The following is a 22,533-nucleotide window of genomic DNA, read 5'->3' as shown; positions in this document are numbered from 1 at the left end:
TATGAAATGTAAAAGAATGAAAGCTCCTCAGATGTGGTTATTGCAGTCTAATAACTTTCCTCTTTCCCCTTACTAAATATCACATTATTGAATCATTCTAATCTAGTTGTAGTATCTCACCTACTATTATTGCCATAATTTTATTACAGTAGTGAGCACTAGTAGATCTAATGAAAGGCCAGTTTCGGGACGACGTCAGATATGAGAATGTCCCATGATTAGGCACACTCTGTGATTGCAGTGTCCTCCGGACACTGCTGGTTACAGGTTGAGGTAAAGAGCCAATCAGTGGCTCTTTACCACATGATCAGCTGTGTCCAATCACAGCTGATCACGATATGAACAGAAGCCGTTTATCAGCACTCTATTCCTCACACTGACAGCATGAGGAAGGGAGAAGAGATCTGATAACCGGCTTCTGTAAAAGGAACATATACACTGATAATCATTGCACTGATTATCTGTGTCCTGATTATCAGTGCAGTCTCAAAAGTTGCCACTGGTGCTGCCAATCTGTGCCCAACAGTGCTGCTAATCAGTGCCCATCAGTGCCGCCTATCAGTGCAACCCATCAGTGCCCCCTATAAAAACCCATCAGTGCAGCCCCATCAGTGCCTCCTCATCAGTGTCCATCAGTGCAGACTATCAGTGCCCTTCAATGCACATCAGTGCCTCCTCATCAGTGCCCATCAGTGCAGATTATCAGTGTCCATCAAAGCACATCAGTACCACCTCATCAGTGCCCATCAGTGCAGCCTCATCAGTGAAGGAGAAAAATTACCTATTTGCAAAATTTTATAACAAACTTTTTTTTAAAAATGTTTGATCTTTTTCAGTTTTTTTAGCTAAAAAAAAAAAAAAAAAAACAGTGGTGATTAAATATCACCAATAGAAAGCTCTATTTGTGTGAAAAAAATTATAAAAAAATATATATGTACAGTGTTGCATGAACGCACAATTGTCATTCAAAGTGTGACAGCACTGAAACCAGAAAATTGGCCTGGGCAGTAAGGGGGTAAAAGTGACCAGTAGGCAAGTGGTAAACAGCTTCCCACCCGCCCACCATACTTAAATGGTAGGGAACTTTAATGTTCTGAGTCAACTCAGAACAAGACGGTATACATGGCGGTGCGCATGGCTGCACAGCTGTGTGATTCCAATGTGCTTGTGTCCCCTGGACACAGCGCATCTCCATTCTGCAGAAGGGCTCTGTGATTGGCCCTTCTGATTACATGATGGCTGTGTTCAATCACAGCCATCATGTAATGTAATCAGAGCCACCTGTCAGTTGATTGGCTCTGCTTCTCCTCCCGCAGAGCCTGTCAGTGAGGAAAAGGAGAGTCGATCTGTGTGGCCATCCGGGGATCAGTGAGTTTTCAGCATCTTTTTTGGTTTACACATACTGATCACCCAGCTGATGTCCTCATGCAGTGTTCCCAAACAGTGTCCCCACACAGTGTCCTGTCAGTGTACTGTCATAGTCCTGTTATAGTGTCCATACACAGTGTAAAACATCTGTACAAGTGACCAACATCCGTACACGTGACCAACATCTGTACTAATGACCAACATCTGGACACGTGATCAATATCTGCACATGTGACCAAGATCTGTACTAGTCATCTGGTCATGTGATTAACATCTGTACTAGTCACTAACATTATTACCAGTGACCAACTTCTGTACACGTGATCAACATCTGTACTAGTGATCCAAATCGGTTCTAGTCATCCACATCTGTACAAGTGGTCAACATCTGCACCAGTGAACAAAATCTGTACCTAGGATCAACATTAGCAGTGCAGCCTTAACACGTCTAAAAAAAATTATTCAGCGGTGAGGAGGCTTTCCAGATACTCCAGAGTATGATGGATGAGAGTAGCTGGGATCTCTCTCCGTCAGATTCAGATAGTGATTATGAGCCAATATAAAGCAGTGCCTCTAAAATAGATTCTGAGGAGGAGAGATTCCAAACAAAGAGGTTTCGGAGATCTGAGGAGGGACAAGCATCCACCAGCAGCACAGTAAATCCTGTGGCGAGTACAAGCAGCACAGCACTCCAAGATAATAGGGAGGCATCCACCAGTAGTGCTACAAGTCCTGGTGCAGTGGCAAGTATAAGCAGGGAAACATTCCCAGATGATAGGCCAGGTGCTAGTAACAGGCGTCCCATCCACAACAATGAGATAGGGCCCATACTAGCCTCCCAGATGTACATTTATATCCCACATGGCTGCCTGCTACTTTGGCAGAACCTATAATTCCCCCCTTTACAGAGCAGCCAGGCATTAAGATACAAACAGAAAATGTTACCCCAATTTACGTATTTCATTTATTTTTTACAGATGATATGCTAAATTATGTCGAGCAGTTTAATCTTTATGCCAACCAATATATTGCCAGCAATCCTAATTCTTCATATGGAATTTAAGATTTTTTTTGAACTAATCTTGAACATGGGACTCACAATAAAAATTAAGTCCATACCTGGTCTACCCAACCTATACATCATAGGCCAGTTTATTCTTCTTTTATGCATGTTACGAGATGATAATGAGATTTTTACAATTCAATATTAATGCCCAGTGCCCTCCTCAAAATCATCCCGATTACGATAAACTGTTCAAAATGTGGCCACTAATTAAGTTTTTTTGCTGTAGCTTCAAGGAAATATTTACTCACAATAAAAATATTTGTGTGGATGAATCCCTAGTCCACTTCACTGGAAGGCTTGGCATTAAAGAATACCTCCCAGTAAACGGGTCAAATATGGGGTAAAATTCTACAAGGCATGTGACAGGGCCACAGGATATACCTAATTTGCAAATGTATGAGGGAAAGCACAGCCAGCTAGACTGCCCCTGGATGCTATATATATATGGGGTCAAGTGGCATTGTGTGGGTGTTTCCATTGTCCTGGTGCTCCAGGGCCTTCAAAAATGTGACACATAGCCAGGAAATTTGATGTGTAATTTATAATTGTAGAATGCATGAAGGTGCTACTTGGATGTTGGGCCTTTGCTGTGGAAAAGCTGTGGAAAAGTCTCACACATCTCGCCATACTCAGGAGTAGCAGAATGCATTTTAGGGTGTAATCCTTGGTATGTACATGCTATGTGTTAGAAATAACTGCTAATTATGAAAATTTTGTGGAAAATAAAAACATTTCCTAATTTTACAAACAATTGTGGGGAAAAATTGCAACTTCACTGCTCATATAATTTTTTACATTTATATATTTTTCACTTTCATTATCATGTTCTCACTCACGGTGTTATATGTTTGAGCGCTACACATATTGTTTCACATGCTGTTTTGACTTCATTTGTTTGAGTGTTAGCTGCTTTTTAACCCATCACAGGTTTAGCGCAGTACTTTCCCATCCTTTTGAACTTATCCTATACATAGTGTATTGAGCTCGGCTTGTAAGTTGGAGATTTTCTGTAAGAACATTATTCCACTGGTGTCATCCGTAAACACTGAAATGGTACCTTTAATCCCAAATCCTATAAGATTTATAAATATGTTTAAAAGTAAGGGTTCCAACACAGAACCTTGGAGTACACCAAAAATAACCTTAGACCATTCAAAATATGAACCATTAATCATAATTACGAATATGGTATATTAGCCCGTTTTCTACTTTAATGAACAGATTACCAGCATGTGTGGACTATGTAAAACACTTTAGCAAAATCCAACTAAACTATGCCCACAGTCTAAATTTTGCTTACCTCCTCATAAAAAGAAATCCGATTTGTTTGACAACTTTGGTCCTTTGTGGATCTATGCTGACTATTGCTTAAAATATTATTTTGTAGCAAAAACACTTCTATATGGTCTTTTATTTAACTCTCAAATATCTTCCACACTAAAGAAGTTAAACTAACCAGTCTTTACTTACTTGGTAAAGACTTTGATCCCTTTTTAACTATAAGCACCACATTGGCCTCACCATGCCAGTCATTAAAGAGTCTCTAAAAATTAGAAACAATGACTTAGATAAAACAGAGCTCAGCTCTTTGAGGACCTTTGGATGTGAGCCATATGGTCCCTGTTCTATATTCACCTTTATTTTGTTCAAATGTTTCTGGACCATGCTAATTTCCAGCCATTGTGCATCATTTGGGGTCATGTAAATACTATCCCTATTAAGGACTTGAGCCTCCTCATTTTCTTTTGTATACACAGAGCTGAAAAATGTATTTAATAAATTGGCCATAGGCATAAATGCCAAGAACATGTAGTGATAGTACAGGCCAAGAGGTGTTTTTTCCGCCATGATTTGGACATTTACTTCCATCATGACAGGATCAATAAGCAGCAATGTATTTTGTGTAAAAGTATTACCAGGTTCCTGACAGGGGCTACAAGACTTCATAGTGTATATAATTAGGCACCAGTGAGAGAAATACACACTCTTTGACAGTTATCTTACATACTCTTTTTATTTCTGCTTTTATTTTTTTTAAGGGCTGTGGTAGCACCCAGGGCCAACCTTAGCACTCTTTTCAGGATGCCACTAGTTATCAACTGTATGAAGGGGATTCTACATGCCCAGAAGAAACTCAAAATAGGTGGCACCCAAAAAAAAAGGTAAATATAGATTTTTATAATTTTGCTTTTTGTTGTGAGACTGAATACTTTTTGAAAATAAGAATTGATTTCTTCAGTCTTTGCATGTACCTCACTGTCCGTGCAGGATAAAACGTTCTTAGGGTGAACTTATTTTGGAAAGTGTCAGTTCAGTATTCTCTAATTTAATGACTGACACATTTTTATATGCTTGTTTCTAAACAGAAAATTCTCCTCCTTAAATATTATTATGCTACACACTTGAAACCGGTCATAGTATGGTCACATAGACTGTCGTCCAGTGTGTGGTCTGACATTGAAATGAGCATTACTGCTCCAGTCCACCCCTGCTCGATGGTTTGGGCAGGATTGGAAACTTCTATTCATCAACTCAGGAACCTTTCTCTGCGCCCCATGCTCTTTACCCTTTCTATCTGGAAGAAATGTGCCTATCGTTTCTCCCTGGCCTCTCCGTGTTCGCCATTATTAAACGTATTGTTTAACCCTGATATCCCGGACAGCCTGTCTTACTCGCGCATGCTACCTTGGACCCAAGCGGGCGTTTTCCAACTTCGTAACCTGGTACATCCACTTACACATTCGCTTCTATCCTTCGCTGATATTCAACGTAAATTTCAGGTCCCCAAGGGTCTGTTTTACTCCTATCTTCAAATCAGACATTACTTTAGCTGCAAAAACCCTACCCTTACTTTGAATAACCCTACCCCCTTTGAACTTCTTTGCTCCCAAGGCCCACACCAAACGAAACTTATCTCTGAAATTTACAAGTACTTACAGGCCTCTCCCTCTCTTTCTGGCCCAGGTCACCTCTATATGCACAAATGGTCTAGGCTTTTTGGCCAGACCATTACCACCCCCCAATGGCTGAAGATTTGCCTCTAAAACGTCTCGATGTGTAGAACAGAAGGAGACAATCTATAAAATTCTAATGTTTTGGTACAGGACCCCACAGCTCCTACATAAATATGATCCCCGGGCTTCCCCACTCTGCTGGTGGTGTCGGAGGGCTAATGGATCTCTCTTTCATATTTTCTGGGAATGTTCGGTCATCAAACCTTTTTGGTCTTCTGTACATGTATATCTACAAGAACTTTCCGACACTATCCTTCCTTTAACCCCGATCCACTTTCTATTAGGCTTACCCTTTCCTGACCTGCCTGCCAATGTCCAGAAACTTTTAGGCTATATTTTACTGGCAGCAAGACGGGCCATACCAGTCAGATGGCTGTCACAGTCCCCGCCAACGCTCCCACAGATATTGCAAACTCTGGAACAGATCCGTAGGATGGAGTACCTTACCGCTGTTGTTCATGATACGCTGCCTAGGTTTTCCCGAGTCTGGGACTTATGGGACCATTCTCAGCTTAACCCGGGACTCCCTATAGCCCCCCCTTAAGGATTCCCTGATGCTCTTCCTTACCCCCCCCCCCCCCGTCAGTACATGTCTTTCCCCGAGGATGCCTCAACCTGGTATAGGCTCCTCCCGGTAATGAGCGTGCCCCAGATCCAATGGTTGGCTATGCTTTCCTTGCAGACACATAGCTACCTGGCCTATCCACCCATTGGGCTCTTCCTTACACCCCCCCTACTGACTCTTCCCCCCTATCCCCCCCGTTAATGGATGCATTACTGCTTTAACTGTACTTGTGACTTGATATTGTCTAACCATTACATTGCTTTTTTTTGTGTTTATTTTTTTGTTTACTTTCCTTTTCTTGCTCTTTGGCCTATGGTCTGTAACATTGTTGACACTGACAATTGTCCTGTTGATATACTTCCCCTTGTATATTCCCTCAAAAATTTTCAATAAAAATACAATTGAAAAAAAACTGAAAATTCTATACAGTATACTTGAACAGCAGTGTTTAACCACTTGCTGACTGGCTCACGCCAATATACGTCGGCAGAAGGGCACATACAGGCAGATTAACGTACCTGTACGTTGCCCTTTAAGAAGCTGTTTGCGGGCTTGAGCGCCGTGGCCTCCTTTTGTTTGTTCGTGGGTCACGCGGACTCGATGTCTGCGGGGATACCCGCAATCATCTCACGGAGAGGAAGAACAGAGAAATGCTGATGTAAACAAGCATTTCCCCATTCTGCCTAGTGACAGGACACTGATCACAGCTCTCTGTAATCGGGAGCAGGGGTCAGTGTCGTGTCACACATAGCCCCTCCCCCACAGTTAGAATCATTCCCTGGGACACATTTAAGCCCTACACCGCCACCTAGTGGTTAACCCCTTCACTGCCAGCCACAATCACACAGTAATCAATGCATTTTTAATCACACTGATCGCTGTATAAATGTGAATGGTCCCAAAATAGCGCCAAAAGTGTCAGATCTGTCCACCATAGTGTCGCAGTCACGATAAAAATTGCTGATCGCCACAATTTCTACAAAAAAAAATTATTAATAAAAATGCCGTAAAGCTATCCCCTATTTGTTAGACTCTATAACTTTTGCGCAAACCAATCAATAAACACTTAATGCAATTTTTTTACCACAAATATGTAGAAGAATATGTATCGGCCTGAACTGAGGAAAAAAATGTTTTTTTATATTTTTGGGGGGATATTTATTATAGCAAAAAGTAAAAAATAATGATTTTTTTTTCAAAATTGTCGCAATTTTTTTGTTTATATTGCAAAAATTAAAACCACAGAGGTGATCAAATGCCACCAAAATAAATCTCTATTTCTGGGGGAAAAGGGACATCAATTTTGTTTGGGAGCCACGTCGCATGACCGGGCAATTGTCAGTTAAAGCGATGCAGTGTCGAATCGCAAAAAGCTCTGGTCTTTTGCCAGCCAAATGGTCCGGTGGTTAATGACACCCAAATCTGATGGCATGGCATGACTTACACCAAAAGTTTGACTGGCATAGGCTAAAATCCAACATGAAGCATTGTAATTTATGTACTGGAAAAGTGGAAAGCTTAACAGATAGATGAACTCCCATTGCAGCACCTACCCAGCATTATATCCTTAAGCTGGTCCATGACTTTCTGCACATGCCTCCAAACATCATAAAATCAATGACCAGTGCATATTTAAAGCCCAACTCTACTTAAAACTTATTTACTTGTAATGTATGAAAGGGTTAAATCTCAGCCAAATTATTATTGTTGTTTATGTCTATGTTGGGGGGATTTGTCATCACTTTCTTTTAGGAAGGAGGCAAACAAAAAAAACATTTTTAGCAGAGAGGGGAAGGGTCAGAACCCCTTCCAGAGTTTTTATTGCTGTGTGTGCCTTTTTGTTCCCTGCTGTCATATGGGAAAGAAGTGAAGAAAATCTCACCAAAGCAGTCATAGAGAGGTGCTAAAATATAACAACCTGAGAGAAATTTTAACTGTTCCCCATTCTTTCCAAAACAAAAAAAGTGAAAAAATGGTTGAAGTTGGCCTTTTAGCTCACACAAATTGCACCCCAGACATTTATTCTTTACCCAACTATGGCCATATTTGTGGAAAACCACATTGGTTCTTAGCAAGTTTCCTCTAGAGCAGGGGTCTCCAAACTATGGCCCTCCAGTTATTTAGAAACGATAATTCTCATCATGCCTAGTCATGTCTGTGAATGTCAGCGTTTTACAATGCCTCATGGGACATGGAGTTCCACAACAGCTGGAGGGCCGTGGTTTGGAGATCCCTGCGCTAGAGCTATATAATTAGTATGAAGCAGCCTCTGCATAGTAAACCCATTAAGAACCTGTTGACAAGCACAACAAAATGTACATGAAACACTGCTACTATTGACTGCTGTTTTATTAAAATGGGAATGATTGAAAATTAGCAGCCAGCAGTTGCTCTCACCAACCACTTATTGTATAACACTCGTTAGCCCTTAGGCACCTACCAATGTTGCTGGTCATTGTCTAACTCTACTAAGTATTTGCAAAAAATTGAGAGGTGCAATTTCCCTGAAAAATCTGTCAATTTCAGCCAAATTTCAGCATTTTGTCAAAATGCATTGTAGTCACACTGGAAAACAACACTAGGTGTTTTTTGGTTATTTAGCATTCATGGGCCTAGGTTTAGGAAAGCCTCTTTCAAATATCATGGATCTGTTATTGTGCCATAAAACAGGCCTTCATTAGCCTCATTATTTTATGTTTTTTACATGACAGTGCATGTTATTCTTCATACAAAATAGAAAACAAACACAACACAAAGAACAATAAATTAAATAAACTAACCAAAAAAAAAACGAATACACAAAATTATTAAGAAAAATAAGACCAATATTTTTCAAGAAAATCTCATCTAAGCAACTCAGTGTGTGAAACGGCTTAGTTAATTTTGATTCTACTCTGAAGTCTACTCTGCTTGTTCCTGCTAAAATTAACTTGCTATAGTTCCAACAATCAATCATTTCTTCAAAAAATTGTATCTCTTAGTTGCATCCAGTGAAAATGGTGATATTGTATTCATGCACACCACTGTGCACTAAAGAAATATAATCAGTTCTCCTTTCAAATGCACTTTGTCATCGTGCTTGTAAAAAAAAAAACATAAAAATTATTGAACGAAAAAAGAAATATAATCAATTTATTAGACGTCAGTTTTCTCACAATTTAACTTTTTACATAATTTCTCTGGTAGTTTTTAAAAAAAAATTAAAGAATGAAAAATGTCAATTTTTGTGGGCAGACTTTTCCTAGCTTATCTGACTCTGAGATAATGGTAAATGAACACGAGCCTCCTTTAGATATTCTTGCCCTAAATGTTCTAATCAGTCACAGTGATGAAAAAAAAAGCATCAGCAAAATTACCCAAGTTACAGTCACTTGCTTGCATCACTTACTGATAAATATTAAAATGAGTTAGATAAATTGTTGTAGCCATTGTTTAAGAAGGAAAAAGCCATTGGGTATCAAAAAAGCAGAAGCTTGATGCAGTGAAATACATTTACTGTCCAACGGACATTAGAAGAAAGAGTGTTTGAAATGAAAAATTAATTGGTACTTTCGTTGCGCTCCCTTTTCTCTTTCAATGTGTCTGGTGTAAAATTTGTAATTAACTTTTCAATCATTTTCTCATTTATTCTGGTACCTGGGATTGCATTTAATGTGCAGAAAATAGAGCTATATTTTCCCTAAGAGAGTTAAGGAAAAGAGATTAGAGGCTTCATCCTGTAGTGACGGATCCTCTGCACTAAGCAGCCATTTCACTCCTTACAAAGAATTGAATACAAAGAAAAGGATTCCTTTGTAATGTGACCATCTCAATAAGCGGAATTGACTTTCAGCACTTCAGAGGAATCATTTCTACGGCTCTTTCTGTTGTAATTTTCTTATTTTTTCAAATGTAAAACATGGTTAACTGCTTGAAAATTAAAGTGAATTCTAGTGTGTATTGCTTATAATTAACATTATCCTAAATACTTCACAATCTAATATAATAGAGGTCTTTACATAGATTAAAAAAAAGAAGAAAAGAAACTGATAATCTACATAGCATACATTAAGAATGTAGAGCATGTGAGGGGGGTGTTAATTTTATTTTTAATTTTTTTTTAAAAAGGGCAGTAAATGTTAACATGAAAAATTCCTATAATCTCAGTTGCCAGTTTGCCAATTCTTTTGTGAAAAATATTTTTAGAGGCAAATACAATGAAGCATGGAAAAATTGGTAGGTGGTAGAGGTACACAGCCTCCTGTAGGATTGATTCTGGGTATCAACATAGCAGTGGGAGTATGGAAAGTGTTCTTACATATACAAATTTGCTTATGGGATGGGACTAGACGTTAATATTGGCAAAGGCTAGACCAATAAATTATGAGCCTTATTATCACAATGGGCAACTTTTGGCTGTGTGTTATTTTGGTAAAAGACTGCTAACTTCTGGTGTCACTGCTTTAGTCACAAGATAAAGTAATAATTTTACTGCAGGGGTTAGCTGAGGGTTAGTGATAACATTAGGTATTAACTTAGTGTTTAGACCAAGGGTTAAGATTAAGTAGGGGTTAACGTTAGGGTTCAGAAGGCTATGCTTTATATGTATGTTCTAAGTATCAATTAGAGGATAAACATTACATTTTAACAGTTAGGCTAAAGGTAAGCTTGGAGTGAGGAATAAGGTGGGATGGAGAGAGGTCAAACTCCAACTTTCTTAATGTAGTTAGTGTTTTTTTTTAGGGAAATAGGTAGGTTCCATGGCTCCTAATTAATAATTAACATCCAGTTTACATTGTTAAGCCTCATACACACAATCAGATTTTCTGCTGATTTTTGTCTTCAGATTTACCAAAACCATGTATTGCAAGGGCCTGCATGACTGCATACACAGTGAAATGCCTAAGGTTTGACCTCATATTATATGGTTTTGGTAAATCCAAAGGGAAAAATCAGCAGAAAATCTGATAGTGTGTATGGGTCTCTAGAATGCTTTACTGATACATTTTATTAAGGAACTCCAGAAAAACCCAGTCAGGCTGAAAACCACATTTTGCAAAATTCTGAAAAGTTACATAGTATGTGATTGTGTTTACATGATATTTCTTTTTAAAATGAAGATTGTCTGCAAAGAATGATGCAAATCTAATCACATCAGCTTCTGACAATCAAATCAAGTGGATACGTTTTTGAATAAAGATGCATTGTGATTAATGGCTAGCATGTTGTGCAGGACACATAGAAGCAGAAAGGCAGAATGTTGTCTGAGACTACTAGGTTGGTGCTAGAATAGTTAACTGTGTTTTAGGCAAAAGCATATTCTGCTCACTGTAATCAATGAAGCTGCAATCTGCTCGTTAGGTCTGCTGCTGCCATATTGGCCTATAGCTTCCTCTGTATCTGGGAGACTGGAGATGTTTCTGGATAGTAGGTGTGAAGCTAGACAGATGGAAGCATGAATATTTATACCACCCTGGCCTAGCCCAGAGATGCAGGCTCTGAAGGGGGTGGAGGACTATATTTATTCAGTGAGCACACTAAGTTCTAGGTCTTCTCCCAGAGTGGAGGAGTCCAGGCTGGGGAGGGTACGCTGCATCCCAGGCACAAGCTGCTAAAGAAGGCCTCAGGTGGCCGACTTAAGAGGAGCAGGACAGAGACCCAGGTGCATTGAAGAAGCTGACTGAAGGGAGCTGTCTACCACAGATCAGTCTGGTATCACTGGAGGGCATCACTTGGAAGGTGGCATCCATCTATCCTTGAGCCTTGTGAGAACAGATATTGCTGGATCTTGGGGACCTTGTGCTCTAGCTACCCCTCTGGTGCCTAGTATAGTCAGCTGTGGGTCTATTTAAAGGGGGCAATGGCTGGTGGTCCTAAAGAGTTCTGTCCAGATACTGTCCACTAAAAAAAGGGACTTTATTCTGCTTGTTCTACTACTACTTAAAGCAGGAAGAAATATTCAGTCCTCAGTGTATTCAGTTCTCATTTTGGAGTATCCCACCATTACCCTCATCCCTATCGAAATTCTCCAAAAATAAAAACAGCAAAAACACTCTCTAGACTGCTTTCTTTGGAGAAAAGTGAACGAGTCTACTGTGTTCCTGGCTGTGGGGCTGAAGTTTTTAGGAAGACCTGGGCAAAATTCCTGCAGCTCCTGCAGGAGTAGCACTACACAAATTTTACTTCTCTCTAAAGACCTAAAAAAAAATTACTTTGTCTTTAAAATTACAAACACGTTAAAACATGGAGTGAACACACAGTAGAACAGATTTTCACTTTACTAGTATTTTAGGACTTGTTCACAGTGGCACTGTACTGGGATGCTTTGCAGATAGTTCTGACCCCTGGTCTTCCTCCAAATATTGTATGGAAACAAGAACACCAAACTAAACAGCTCAGTTTACACATCAGCAAGTCTTGGCAGCCCAATTGCTGTAAGTATCATTCAGCCCAAGGCTGCCCATTATTTTCTATTACTTTCCTGATGAAGTAAAGTGGTTTATCCATGACCTGAATATTACTGCATTGGATGCATTAGAGAAGGCAACTGGTGTTTCTCGGGCACATGTAGCCCTTTTACTTCTTCATTGTGGCCTTCAATGGTTTTGGAATTCATATTAAATACAACCCTAACTGTTCTCAAGTTGATAGATGCTACATTCCCTTTTGTAATTTTGCAACTGGATACTTTTAGGGATTTTATCCCTTCCACAGTATAATAATGTTGTAAGTTGTCATTATTACTATAATATAAATGATCAAGGTTCTATAATATTTTTCTAGAATTCTTTAGGTAGTGATAATAATTGTAAAAAAGTGCTTTCAACTAATTTGATTTTGCCACAAAATTATTTATTTTGCCAAAGAGAAAACTCCCAGTTTGTCATTAAACTGCATATTTAAAAAAAAAGCTTAAAGTGATATTAAAATCTTGTTTAAAAATAACACACATGTCATGCTTACCTTCTCTGTGCAGTGGTTTTGCACAGAGCAGCTCAAATCCTCCTCTTCTGGGGTCCTTTGTTGGCCCTCCTGCCCTCCCTTCTGCCAAGTGCCCCCACAGCAAGTATCTTACAATGGGGGACCCCTGAGCTGAGCCGCTGCACTGTGTGTCCATTCAGACCCGCCCCGTCTCTCTCCTCATTGGTTCACTGACTTTGATTAAGTGAAGTAGCGAGAGCCAAGAGCAAGCAGTGTAAGTACCTGAATTTGACCTGGAATCAGCAGTCCTTGTACAGCAGGACTGGAGTGTCAGAAAAAGAAGCAGTACAAAAAGCCAATCAATTATTGTGCTGACAAGAATCATGCTAATAGAGAGTGAGATGTGCTCATTGCTATGCTGTTTCTCTTTGAATTATGTGTGCTCATAGTTCTGCTCAAAGCTTGAGCCATCCACTTTTCTTAGTATTGTTACTATGTGTACTATGGCTACTTTTGTTTTACTGTTTTTGCTTGTAAAATAGTAAAAAACACACACAAAAAAACCCCCAAAAAACGTAATAGCTAAAATACGTTTTGTAACCTTTAGGAGCCATTGCATGAAAAACACTTTAATTTTGCCGTTGCCTTTCTGTTGACTTAGTTGCATTTTGGCAAAATACTGAAATGTAACCAGAGTTTCCCCATTAGGGAAAGTCATCTTCATTATTTATCATGTTTATCTTGGTTACCAATGTAATTGAAAGTGAAAGTGAAAGTAAATCCCACATTTTGGGTTGTCCCTAGAAAAGTAGTAGGGGGGAAATCTTCCAGTGGTGACCTGGATGGGCCCAAGAGATTCCCTTAATTTGCAGGGATTTCCTCTCACTTCCAATTTTGGCAATGGAACAGGAAGTGAAGGTAAATCTCCCCAAAGGGAGACAGATGGCAAAAAACTGACATGGGTTATAACCCATCCAAAATTAAAAAACAAAGTTTTACCTATAGTTCTACTTTAGACATGGCATGCCTGGTTTAAACAGTTCTCCTTCATTAAGGTTTTTTTTCTACATACTGCATTCTACATACTGCATACAGATGTTATGCTGCCAAATTGCAAAATATGGTTTGTAGGAGTGTTTCCTATACCTTTATTATATTACAGTATCTCACAAAAGTGAGTACACCCCTCACATTTTTGTAAATATTTTATTATATATTTTCATGTGACAACACTGAGGAAATGACACTTTGTTACAATGTAAAGTAGTGAGTGTACAGCTTGTATAACAGTGTAAATTTGCTGTCCCCTCAAAATAACTCAACACACAGCCATTAATGTGTAAACCGCTGGCAACAAAAGCGAGTACACCCCTAAGTGAAAATGTCCAAATTGGGCCCAAAGTGTCAATATTTTGTGTGGCCACCATTATTTTCCAGCATGCCTTAACCCTCTTGGGCATGGAGTTCACCAGAGCTTCACAGGTTGACACTGGAGTCCTCTTCCACTCCTCCATGACGACATCACGTAGCTGGTGGATGTTAGAGACCTTGCGCTCCTCCACCTTCCTTTTGAGGATGCCCCACAGATGCTCAATAGCGTTTAGGTTTGGAGACATGCTTGACCAGTCCATCACCTTTACCCTAAGCTTCTTTAGCAAGGCAGTGGTCTTCTTGGAGGTGTGTTTGGGGTTGTTATCATGTTGGAATACGGCCCTGTGGCCGTCTCCGAAGGGAAGGGATCATGCCCTGCTTCAGTATGACACAGTACATGTTGGCAATCATGGTTCCCTCAATGAACTCTAGTTCCCAGTGCTGGCAGCACTAGTGTAGCCCCAGACTATGACACTCCCACCACCGTGCTTGACTGTAGGCAAGACACACTTGTCTTAGTACTCTTCACCTGGTTGCCGCCACACATGCTTGACACCATCTGAACCAAATAAGTTTATCTTAGTCTCATCAGACCACAGGGCATGGTTTCAGTAAGTCTCTCTCCTCGCACTTTCTTTATAATCTCCCTTCACCTCTATAATGGGCACCCCATTTTATCCAGCCATGGCGTCCACATTTTTAAGAATTTATCTAATGTCTTCCGTCTTGTAAATACCACTTTTTCCCTCCATACATTAGCATCCATCACCTTCCCCCATTCCCCCATTGTGGGGGGGCTTTACAAATTGCCAATTTTGAGCAATTAATTTTTGTACTTGAAATAAGCCTCTTATTACAGCGGTCTTGATGTTTTTAGATATACTATTATCTTCTATTTTACCCAGCAGACATAATGTGGCGTCCATCTCCAGCTTGGTCCCAAAGGTACTATTAATTTCCTCGAGTATATCATTCCAATACCTGAATAGTTTTGGACACCTCCACATCATATGGACCAAATCCCCTATTCCGTGGCATCTGGGCATTTATCATCAGCTCTATATCCATACCAAAAAAGTTTCTTTGGGGTGTAATAAGCCCTATGTATCATAAATAATTGTGAATTTTTTTGTGAGGGTGATGCTGACACTTGGGAACTCATTTCCATTATCCTTTTCCATTGTTCTTCAGTAATTTTTACTTCCAGATCTACCTCCCATCTGTTTTTATTTTTCGCCAGTCTTTCACTATTAACAATTTTCCCACTTATTTGTTCATATACCTCGGATATAAAACCTTTAGACAGACCGGCCTTAACTATTTTTTGTATGAGGGGGGTTCTACACCATTCTATTTGTGGTGTAAATTGAGCGCTCAGGGCGTGTCTGACTTGGAGATACCGATAAAATGAGTGGTTTGGGACACCATACTCCTTTCTCAGCTCAGCAAATGCTTTGAGGGTACTCCCCTTATACAGTTGAGCGAGTTTTCTGATGCCACAAACCTCCCATTCTTTTATCTTACCCAGAGGGATCAACTCTGGGAGAAATGTATTATCCCAGATAGGGGCAACTTTAGATATCCTCCGATATCCCATGATTGTTTTAGCTGCCTGCCATCAGGGCCGTTTTTAAGGCAGGGCAAAAGGGGCAGCTGCTCTGGGCCCTGTCATTGTTGTGGGGCCCAAAGCACCTGCCTCATACTTGCCAACTATCCCAGTTTAAATTCCCTTGTCCCTTAAAGTTTTAGTCATGTGCTGTGTCCCGATATCTCAGTGTGAAGTACTGCCCAGCTCTGCCCTAATGTGTACAGATGACTCACCTGCATACCCTGTGTTTACATGTAAATAACCAGCAATCATATGTAAATAGCGGGAACATTACTAAGTAAATACCTGTGGCCAGCAGCATTGATATGAAATTGCAATTTTTGCCCAGGGTCCAATCAATATTAAAGATGCCCCTGCCTGCCATACCTTAACCATCAATTTTAATGTAGGAAGTCCAGGAGAAAAGGAGTCTGCCTCCAAAGGCTCTACCAAATCACTGTGCAAGGTTCCTTGCAGCATCAATCATATATTTGCATTCCTGTCCTCTGCAATACTACCTCCCCTCAGATGTTGCAACTGGACAGCCAAAAGAGCTGCGTGGGTGTGGAACCACCGCTCCCCCTTCTTTTATAGGTAACTGCAATATCTGTAAGCCTATTCGCACCTGTCCCTTCTTCCAGATTAATTCCTTAAACAAGGTTTACATTTCCTTAAACAAGTCCATCCTAATCCAGACTGGGGAATTGTGTAACTGGTACAGCAATTACGGCATCCAGATCATCTTAATCAAGTTAATTCTACCAGCGGATGACAGGGGGAGGCGGCTCCAGATATTGCACTTACGTCTAAACCTAAGCACCAAGGGGGGGAAATTAGCGAACCATTACCAAAGGTGGTGCGGTCTGTATTGTGTCAACCGGCATCAAGGCAAATTTCTCCCAATTAATTGATAAGCCTGAGAATTGTCCGAAATCTTCTACAATACTCATAGCTGTAGCAAGAGACAAATCCATATCTCCTAGAAATAACAAAATGTCGCCCACATAGTGCGATCCTTTCATCACCTGACTCTATTTTAAATCCCTCTATCCCCCCTGCTGCTCTAATCACAATTGCTAATGGTTCTATTGCCAATGCGAACAGCAGGGGTGATAGGGGACATCCCTGTCGTGTTCCCCTCTCAAGTGGTATCGGGTCAGAATAGCTGTTATTAATCCTTATCCTCTCACTTGGAGTAGTATAGAGGGCCTTTATCCACCTCACAAAATTAGTTCCACACCCAAAAACCTCCAGAACCTGCCACAGGTAGCTCCACTCAAGGCTGTCAAATGCCTTAGCAGCATCCAAGGTGACCACAGCTTGCATTCCCCACCTTGCGTCGGGGTCTGGAGGTTAAGATATACTCGCCTTATATTAATAGCTCTGTTAAGGATGAACACTGATTGATCCGGCTGTATAATATTTTGTATATACTTGTTCAATCTGGCCACCAATACTCTTGCCAGTATTTTAGCGTCCGTGCATATTAATGATATTGGTCTGTAGGAAGAAGTCTCTAGTGGGTCTTTCCCCTCTTTTGGCAGGACTATAATTGTAGCCTCTGACATTGAGGTAGGCAACTTCCCCCCTGCAGCCACTTCTTCTAACATCTTAAGCATTTCTGGGAGCATTACCTCACTGTATCGCCTATAGATTTCAGTGGGTAGACCATCAGGACCGGGGGACTTCTGATTTGCCATCCCGGCAACAGCAGAATTTAGTTCCTCCAGGGTTATAGGGGAATCTAACTTTTTTCCTGTTCAGAGAGAGCAAAGAAAAGATCCATCTCTCTCATCCTTTCTCCTGCTCTGGCTTTATATAACTTTGTATAGTACTGTGTAAAAGTATCCAGAATTTCAAGAGTCCAAGAGGTAATCGTCCCCTCAGGAGTCCTAATTGCTGCAATCACTGAAGGGGTGTTATTTGTCTTCACCAGCCGGGAGAGCATGCGCCCTGCACCCTCACCCTCGGCGAAAGCAGATTGGCTCTGGAAAATCCGTTTATTTTCAGCTTTCCTAGTAACAATGTTTTTATACTTTTGTTGACTTTTCAGCCACCTATCTTGTTTCTCTGGAATTGGATCTTCTACATATTGTTTTTCAAATTCTATAACTTCCTTCCCAGCCTTATCCTCCCATTCCCTGGAGTTCCTTTTGATCTTTGCAACCTGCTGTATTATTAATCCCCTTAGAAAGGCCTTAAGAGTATCCCATATAATCCTGGCAATAGTAGAGCCCTCATTTATTGTTACAAATGCCTTTAATTTCAATGTCTTCTCTCCTGGTTCTCCCATTAGTTCCAGCCAGAATGGACTTATACTCCATTCTCTCATGGGTTTTTGGCCCGCGAGCTGGGTCCTAACTATTAGCCCTTGTACACATGGTCAGATTTTGTCCGAAACTGTTGCATACACACAGTCGGACAAAGTTGTCAGAAAATCCGATCGTACTTAACGTGATGACGTTAATTCGTTAGGACGGGACTACGTTCAGGCTAGTAGCCAATAGCTTTGGTCTAGGAATTTGATCTGAGCATGCGTGGCACTTTGTCCGATCAGAATTCTCTACACATGATCGGACAAAGTCTGATCGGATCATGTTGTCGGAAAATTTTATAGCCCAACTGGAAAACTTGGTCCATCGGATACTCCGACGGAAACCGTCCGATGGAGCCCACACACTGTCGGATTATCCAACAACATGGTCCGATCGGACATTGTCCATAGGAATGTCCGACCGTGTGTACAAGGGCTTAAAGGTGAATGGTCCGATACTCCCCTGGTTGCATACTCTATACTTCTGATCAACTGTTACATTTCCAAATGCCATATCAATTCTTGATAGAGTTGCATGTGTGCTGGAAAAACAGGAATACTGGTACCGATCCGGATTACGGGTTCTCCAAATGTCACACATTCCCATCTCTTCCAAGAATTGAGTCAGCTGTCCCTCCCTCACCCCATCCAGTTGTTTCCCAGGCAGAAATCTATCTTTGCTTTTATTGAAGTCCCCAATCACGATAACAGGTATGAAAATAAAGAGGTAGTTGCGGCGCTCTCCTATACTGGTGGAATAAATCGCTTGCTAGTCATAGATGAAAAACGCATGAAAAAATTACATGTGAACTGGGTTACCGCTATTCTACCTTCTCAAGTGTTAGTTTGAAGCACTTTAAAAGAAAGTTTTGTTTATGTAAAATAAATGTAAGCTAGTCAAGGGGTAGAAGCATTAATTCACACTGTTGCACGTCAGCACTTTTTTGCACAGCAGTTGTTTACGTCATTTTTCTATTATGTTGATTTTACTGTCATATACGTTTTTTATTGATTTCTAAAGAATTTGTATCAATATTGTTTTTATTGTGATTCAGCAACACTAACACTTGAGAAGGTAGAATAGCGGTAACCCAGTTCACATGCGAATTTTTCATGCGATTTTCATCTATGACTAGCAAGCGATTTATTCCACCAGTATAGGAGAGCGCCGCAACTACCTCTTTATTTTCCCACAGTTTTTCCCTACTCATTCAGTTGGGACGTTTTTTGGTAGTGGCAGCTTCCCTTTTAAGCGATTTAGTTTTTTTTTTTTTTTCTCATTTCTAATCACTGTCTCCATAGCGCAAACCCCACCCTCCCCTTTTTTCACGATAACAGGTATACCTTCTTTTTCTTGCAAAAATTCTGCCAATCTGTATAAAACCTCCATTTTAAAAGGAGGAGGAATATACAGATTGGCAATCATATAAGGTTGATTTTCTATCTGACAGTGTAAAAACGGATGTCGCCCATCAGTGTCTACTTTGCTGTCCTGACGACCAAAACGCACCCCTGTTCTTACCAATATGCTCACCCTTCGGGAGTATGAGGAATAAACCACATAATATTGAGACCAATATCTAGTCCCATAAAGACCTGTATTGGTATCTCTAGTTAAATGGATCTCCTGTAAACAGGCAATATCCACCCTCCCTTTCTCATGTATAGAGAGTACTGCTATTTTTTTAACCGAATTGCTAAGCCCCCTGACATTCCAAGAAGCTATAGTCAGAATATTAGGGTGTATCAAAGGTGTTTCTATATTGTACCTGGGAGGCTGGAGAGCAATAAGCTGGGCTGGGAAGACTATGCCCTTTGGTTATTAGGTATACACACCATGTTATGTTATACTTTTGCTCCTTTTCTATATTCATTTTTGTGTCCTTTACCAATGCTTGTTTTTTGAGATAGTGTATTATTATAAATAAACTATTTTGTGTTAGCCCATTCCAAATTTTTTCTGTGTCTTTGTGCATTATCCTTATATCCACTTCATTCTTTTGCATGTGACTTTTTATATAAACCACGTGAAACATGTGCTCCCCCCCATTCCGATCCCCTTCCCCCATCTTCTCCTATCTCCCTCCCCATCCTTCTACACTTCCCCCCCTCCCCCCCTCTAATACCTGCCTATCTTGGCTACCCCCAGGGGTTTTATGCGTGACCAATCCTCTTTCTCCTCCCCATTTCACCCGCTCATACCACCATGTGTTGTATGTAATTTCATTTTATCATTAATCCACCCCCTCCCTCCCCCAACACCAACAAACCCGTCAAAAACATCCACCCACAACTACCGCTTGCAGGATACATCTCTTCAATAAACTTTCAATACACCCCTCCTCCCCCCACCACCCACATGTTCATCCCTCTTTATGCTAATGGCATGGCAGTTCTATGAGTTCTTTTGGTATTCTTCGAACCATCTTGCCACATCGGTTGATGTATCAAAAAAATATGCACCTTCAGCTAAAGTTACTCGCAGGCATGCTGTATATAGTAGGCCATATTTAATGTTTTGTTTCTGAAGGGTGCGTTTAATCCCAAGAAATTCTGTGCTGCGCTTCAGCGCTATTGGAGAGTAGTCTGGGTAAAATTATATCCTAGTACCATTAAATAGGATGTTCCCCATCTCTCTGGCTTTTTGAAGTAAGGTTTCTTTATCCTTATAGTTTAATAGTTTCAAAAGAAATGACCAAGGATGTCCACCAGATGGGGGTGCTCTAGCAGGTACCCGATGGGCTCTTTCTATTGAAAATGAGGCAGAAAAAATATTTTCCCCAAACGTTTTCCTGATCCACTTTTCAAAAAATTCAACCGAGTGAGGGCCTTCACACATTTCAGGGAATCCCACAACCCTTACATTGCTTTGACGTGCCCTATTTTCAAGTTCATCCAACTTTAAGGCCTGCAACTCCATGCATACTCTCATCTCTTTTATTTAGTTTTTTAAGGGAAAACGTTCATCCTCCACTATACTCAGCCGTTCCTCTACGACTTTAGTCCTTTCCCCTATCTTTTTCACCTCCTGGCCCATTAAGAGCAATTCCTCCTTGATACCCCCTATTTCTACGCTTAGACTGTTCAATGAGTTCATGCGTTTACAGCAGTGAGTAAATCCTTTAAAGTTAGCTCTTCCCCTAAAACTGCTGCATTATTATAAGAGACAGTCTCAATGGTAGGGGGCACCGAGGATGCCCCCTCAGCTCCTTGGCAACCTGCCATCTTGCTGCCAGTTGGTATAACGTCCTTCTGTCCCTGGCCTTGGCTTTTTCTATCCTGGGGGGGTCAGTTTTGGACTTTTATACTCGGTTGTGTACCCCCTTTATTGGGTGATATTCCTGGGTATGAGCAAATTTCCCTGGGCCCCTTCCCTGGGCCCCTTTTTCCTCTGCGGCCCGTGTCACTGAGGTGCCGGTAATCTCCTGTAACGGATGTTCTTCTCCCTTTTTTTTAGTCATTCTATTTACCTATATAATCAAAGAAGGGGAGGGATAACACTGATAGGGCAAAGAAGAGAAAAAAAGCTTGAAGGGAACATCAAGAGCCTGTACAAAAATTAATAATACAGGTGCTCCTAGTAAAAAAAAAAATCAATTTTTTTCTCTCCCCCCCCCCTAGTATATAGACTATACATGGAGTATCAGAAAATAAACCATATGCTCAGCAAGCATCAACAATCCTCACTTAATGAGACCAATCTCTAAGGTGCAGTTAACTTATTATCCGCCCCTCACATTGTTTTTGCAGTGATGGTTTAGTGTTTAATTCAGGGTAGTCTAAATAACAATTTTCTATCAGCCCCTTATCTGGGGTTCCAGCACCATCAATCCAACCAGCCAGTGTAAAAAAAAAATTTTTTTAAATGACACCTCACAGTTCAGCTTTCTGGGGTTACCCTTCACAATGTTTTAAAAAAGTGATTTTTTGCTTAATTCACAAGGAGCTAAATTATATTTTCTTCTGTCAGCACCTAATAGGGCTCCAACACCAACAGTCAAAAAAAATCCAGTATAAAACAAATTTCTCCTCAGTGATTTTTGCAATAGTGCTTTAGTGCTTATTTCAGGCTAAGACTGAGTGTTTATTTTTCTGTCAGAACCTAGCTGGGTTCAATCACAATCAATCCCGTCTGTCCATATGCAAAAAACAATGCACCTCACAGTTCGGCTTTCTGGATTACACCAGCTTTTGTTATAAAAAACATTAAGAAGGGTGAGACTATCTCTTTACTGCCTCCTTCCCTCAAAAGTAGATTAATCTTATCTCACCAAGCCACCGAGCTGCAGTCAGAGGCATTCCAGTGAGTAGGGGAGTGAGCTCTCCACACTTTGTCTCCCATCCAGG

General features: G+C 40.5%; 1 protein-coding gene across 1 annotated transcript in view; it reads left to right on the top strand.

Moving 5' to 3' along the window:
- The window catches only part of CNGB3 (cyclic nucleotide gated channel subunit beta 3), a 534,104-nt gene that overhangs the window by 245,792 nt on the left and 265,779 nt on the right, over nucleotides 1-22,533 (top strand). The window contains exon 6 of the mRNA XM_077492986.1: nucleotides 4,474-4,596. Within this exon, the coding sequence (XP_077349112.1) occupies nucleotides 4,474-4,596 (123 nt within the window). The remainder of the gene's footprint in view (nucleotides 1-4,473; nucleotides 4,597-22,533) is intronic.

Source organism: Lithobates pipiens, unplaced genomic scaffold (assembly GCF_037356315.1).
Source record: "Lithobates pipiens isolate NorthernLeopardFrog02 unplaced genomic scaffold, aLitPip1_a1.2 Scaffold_19, whole genome shotgun sequence".
Taxonomy (NCBI): domain Eukaryota; kingdom Metazoa; phylum Chordata; class Amphibia; order Anura; family Ranidae; genus Lithobates; species Lithobates pipiens.
Note: the sequence above shows the minus strand (reverse complement) of the source record. Positions and strands in the feature narration are given on the sequence as shown.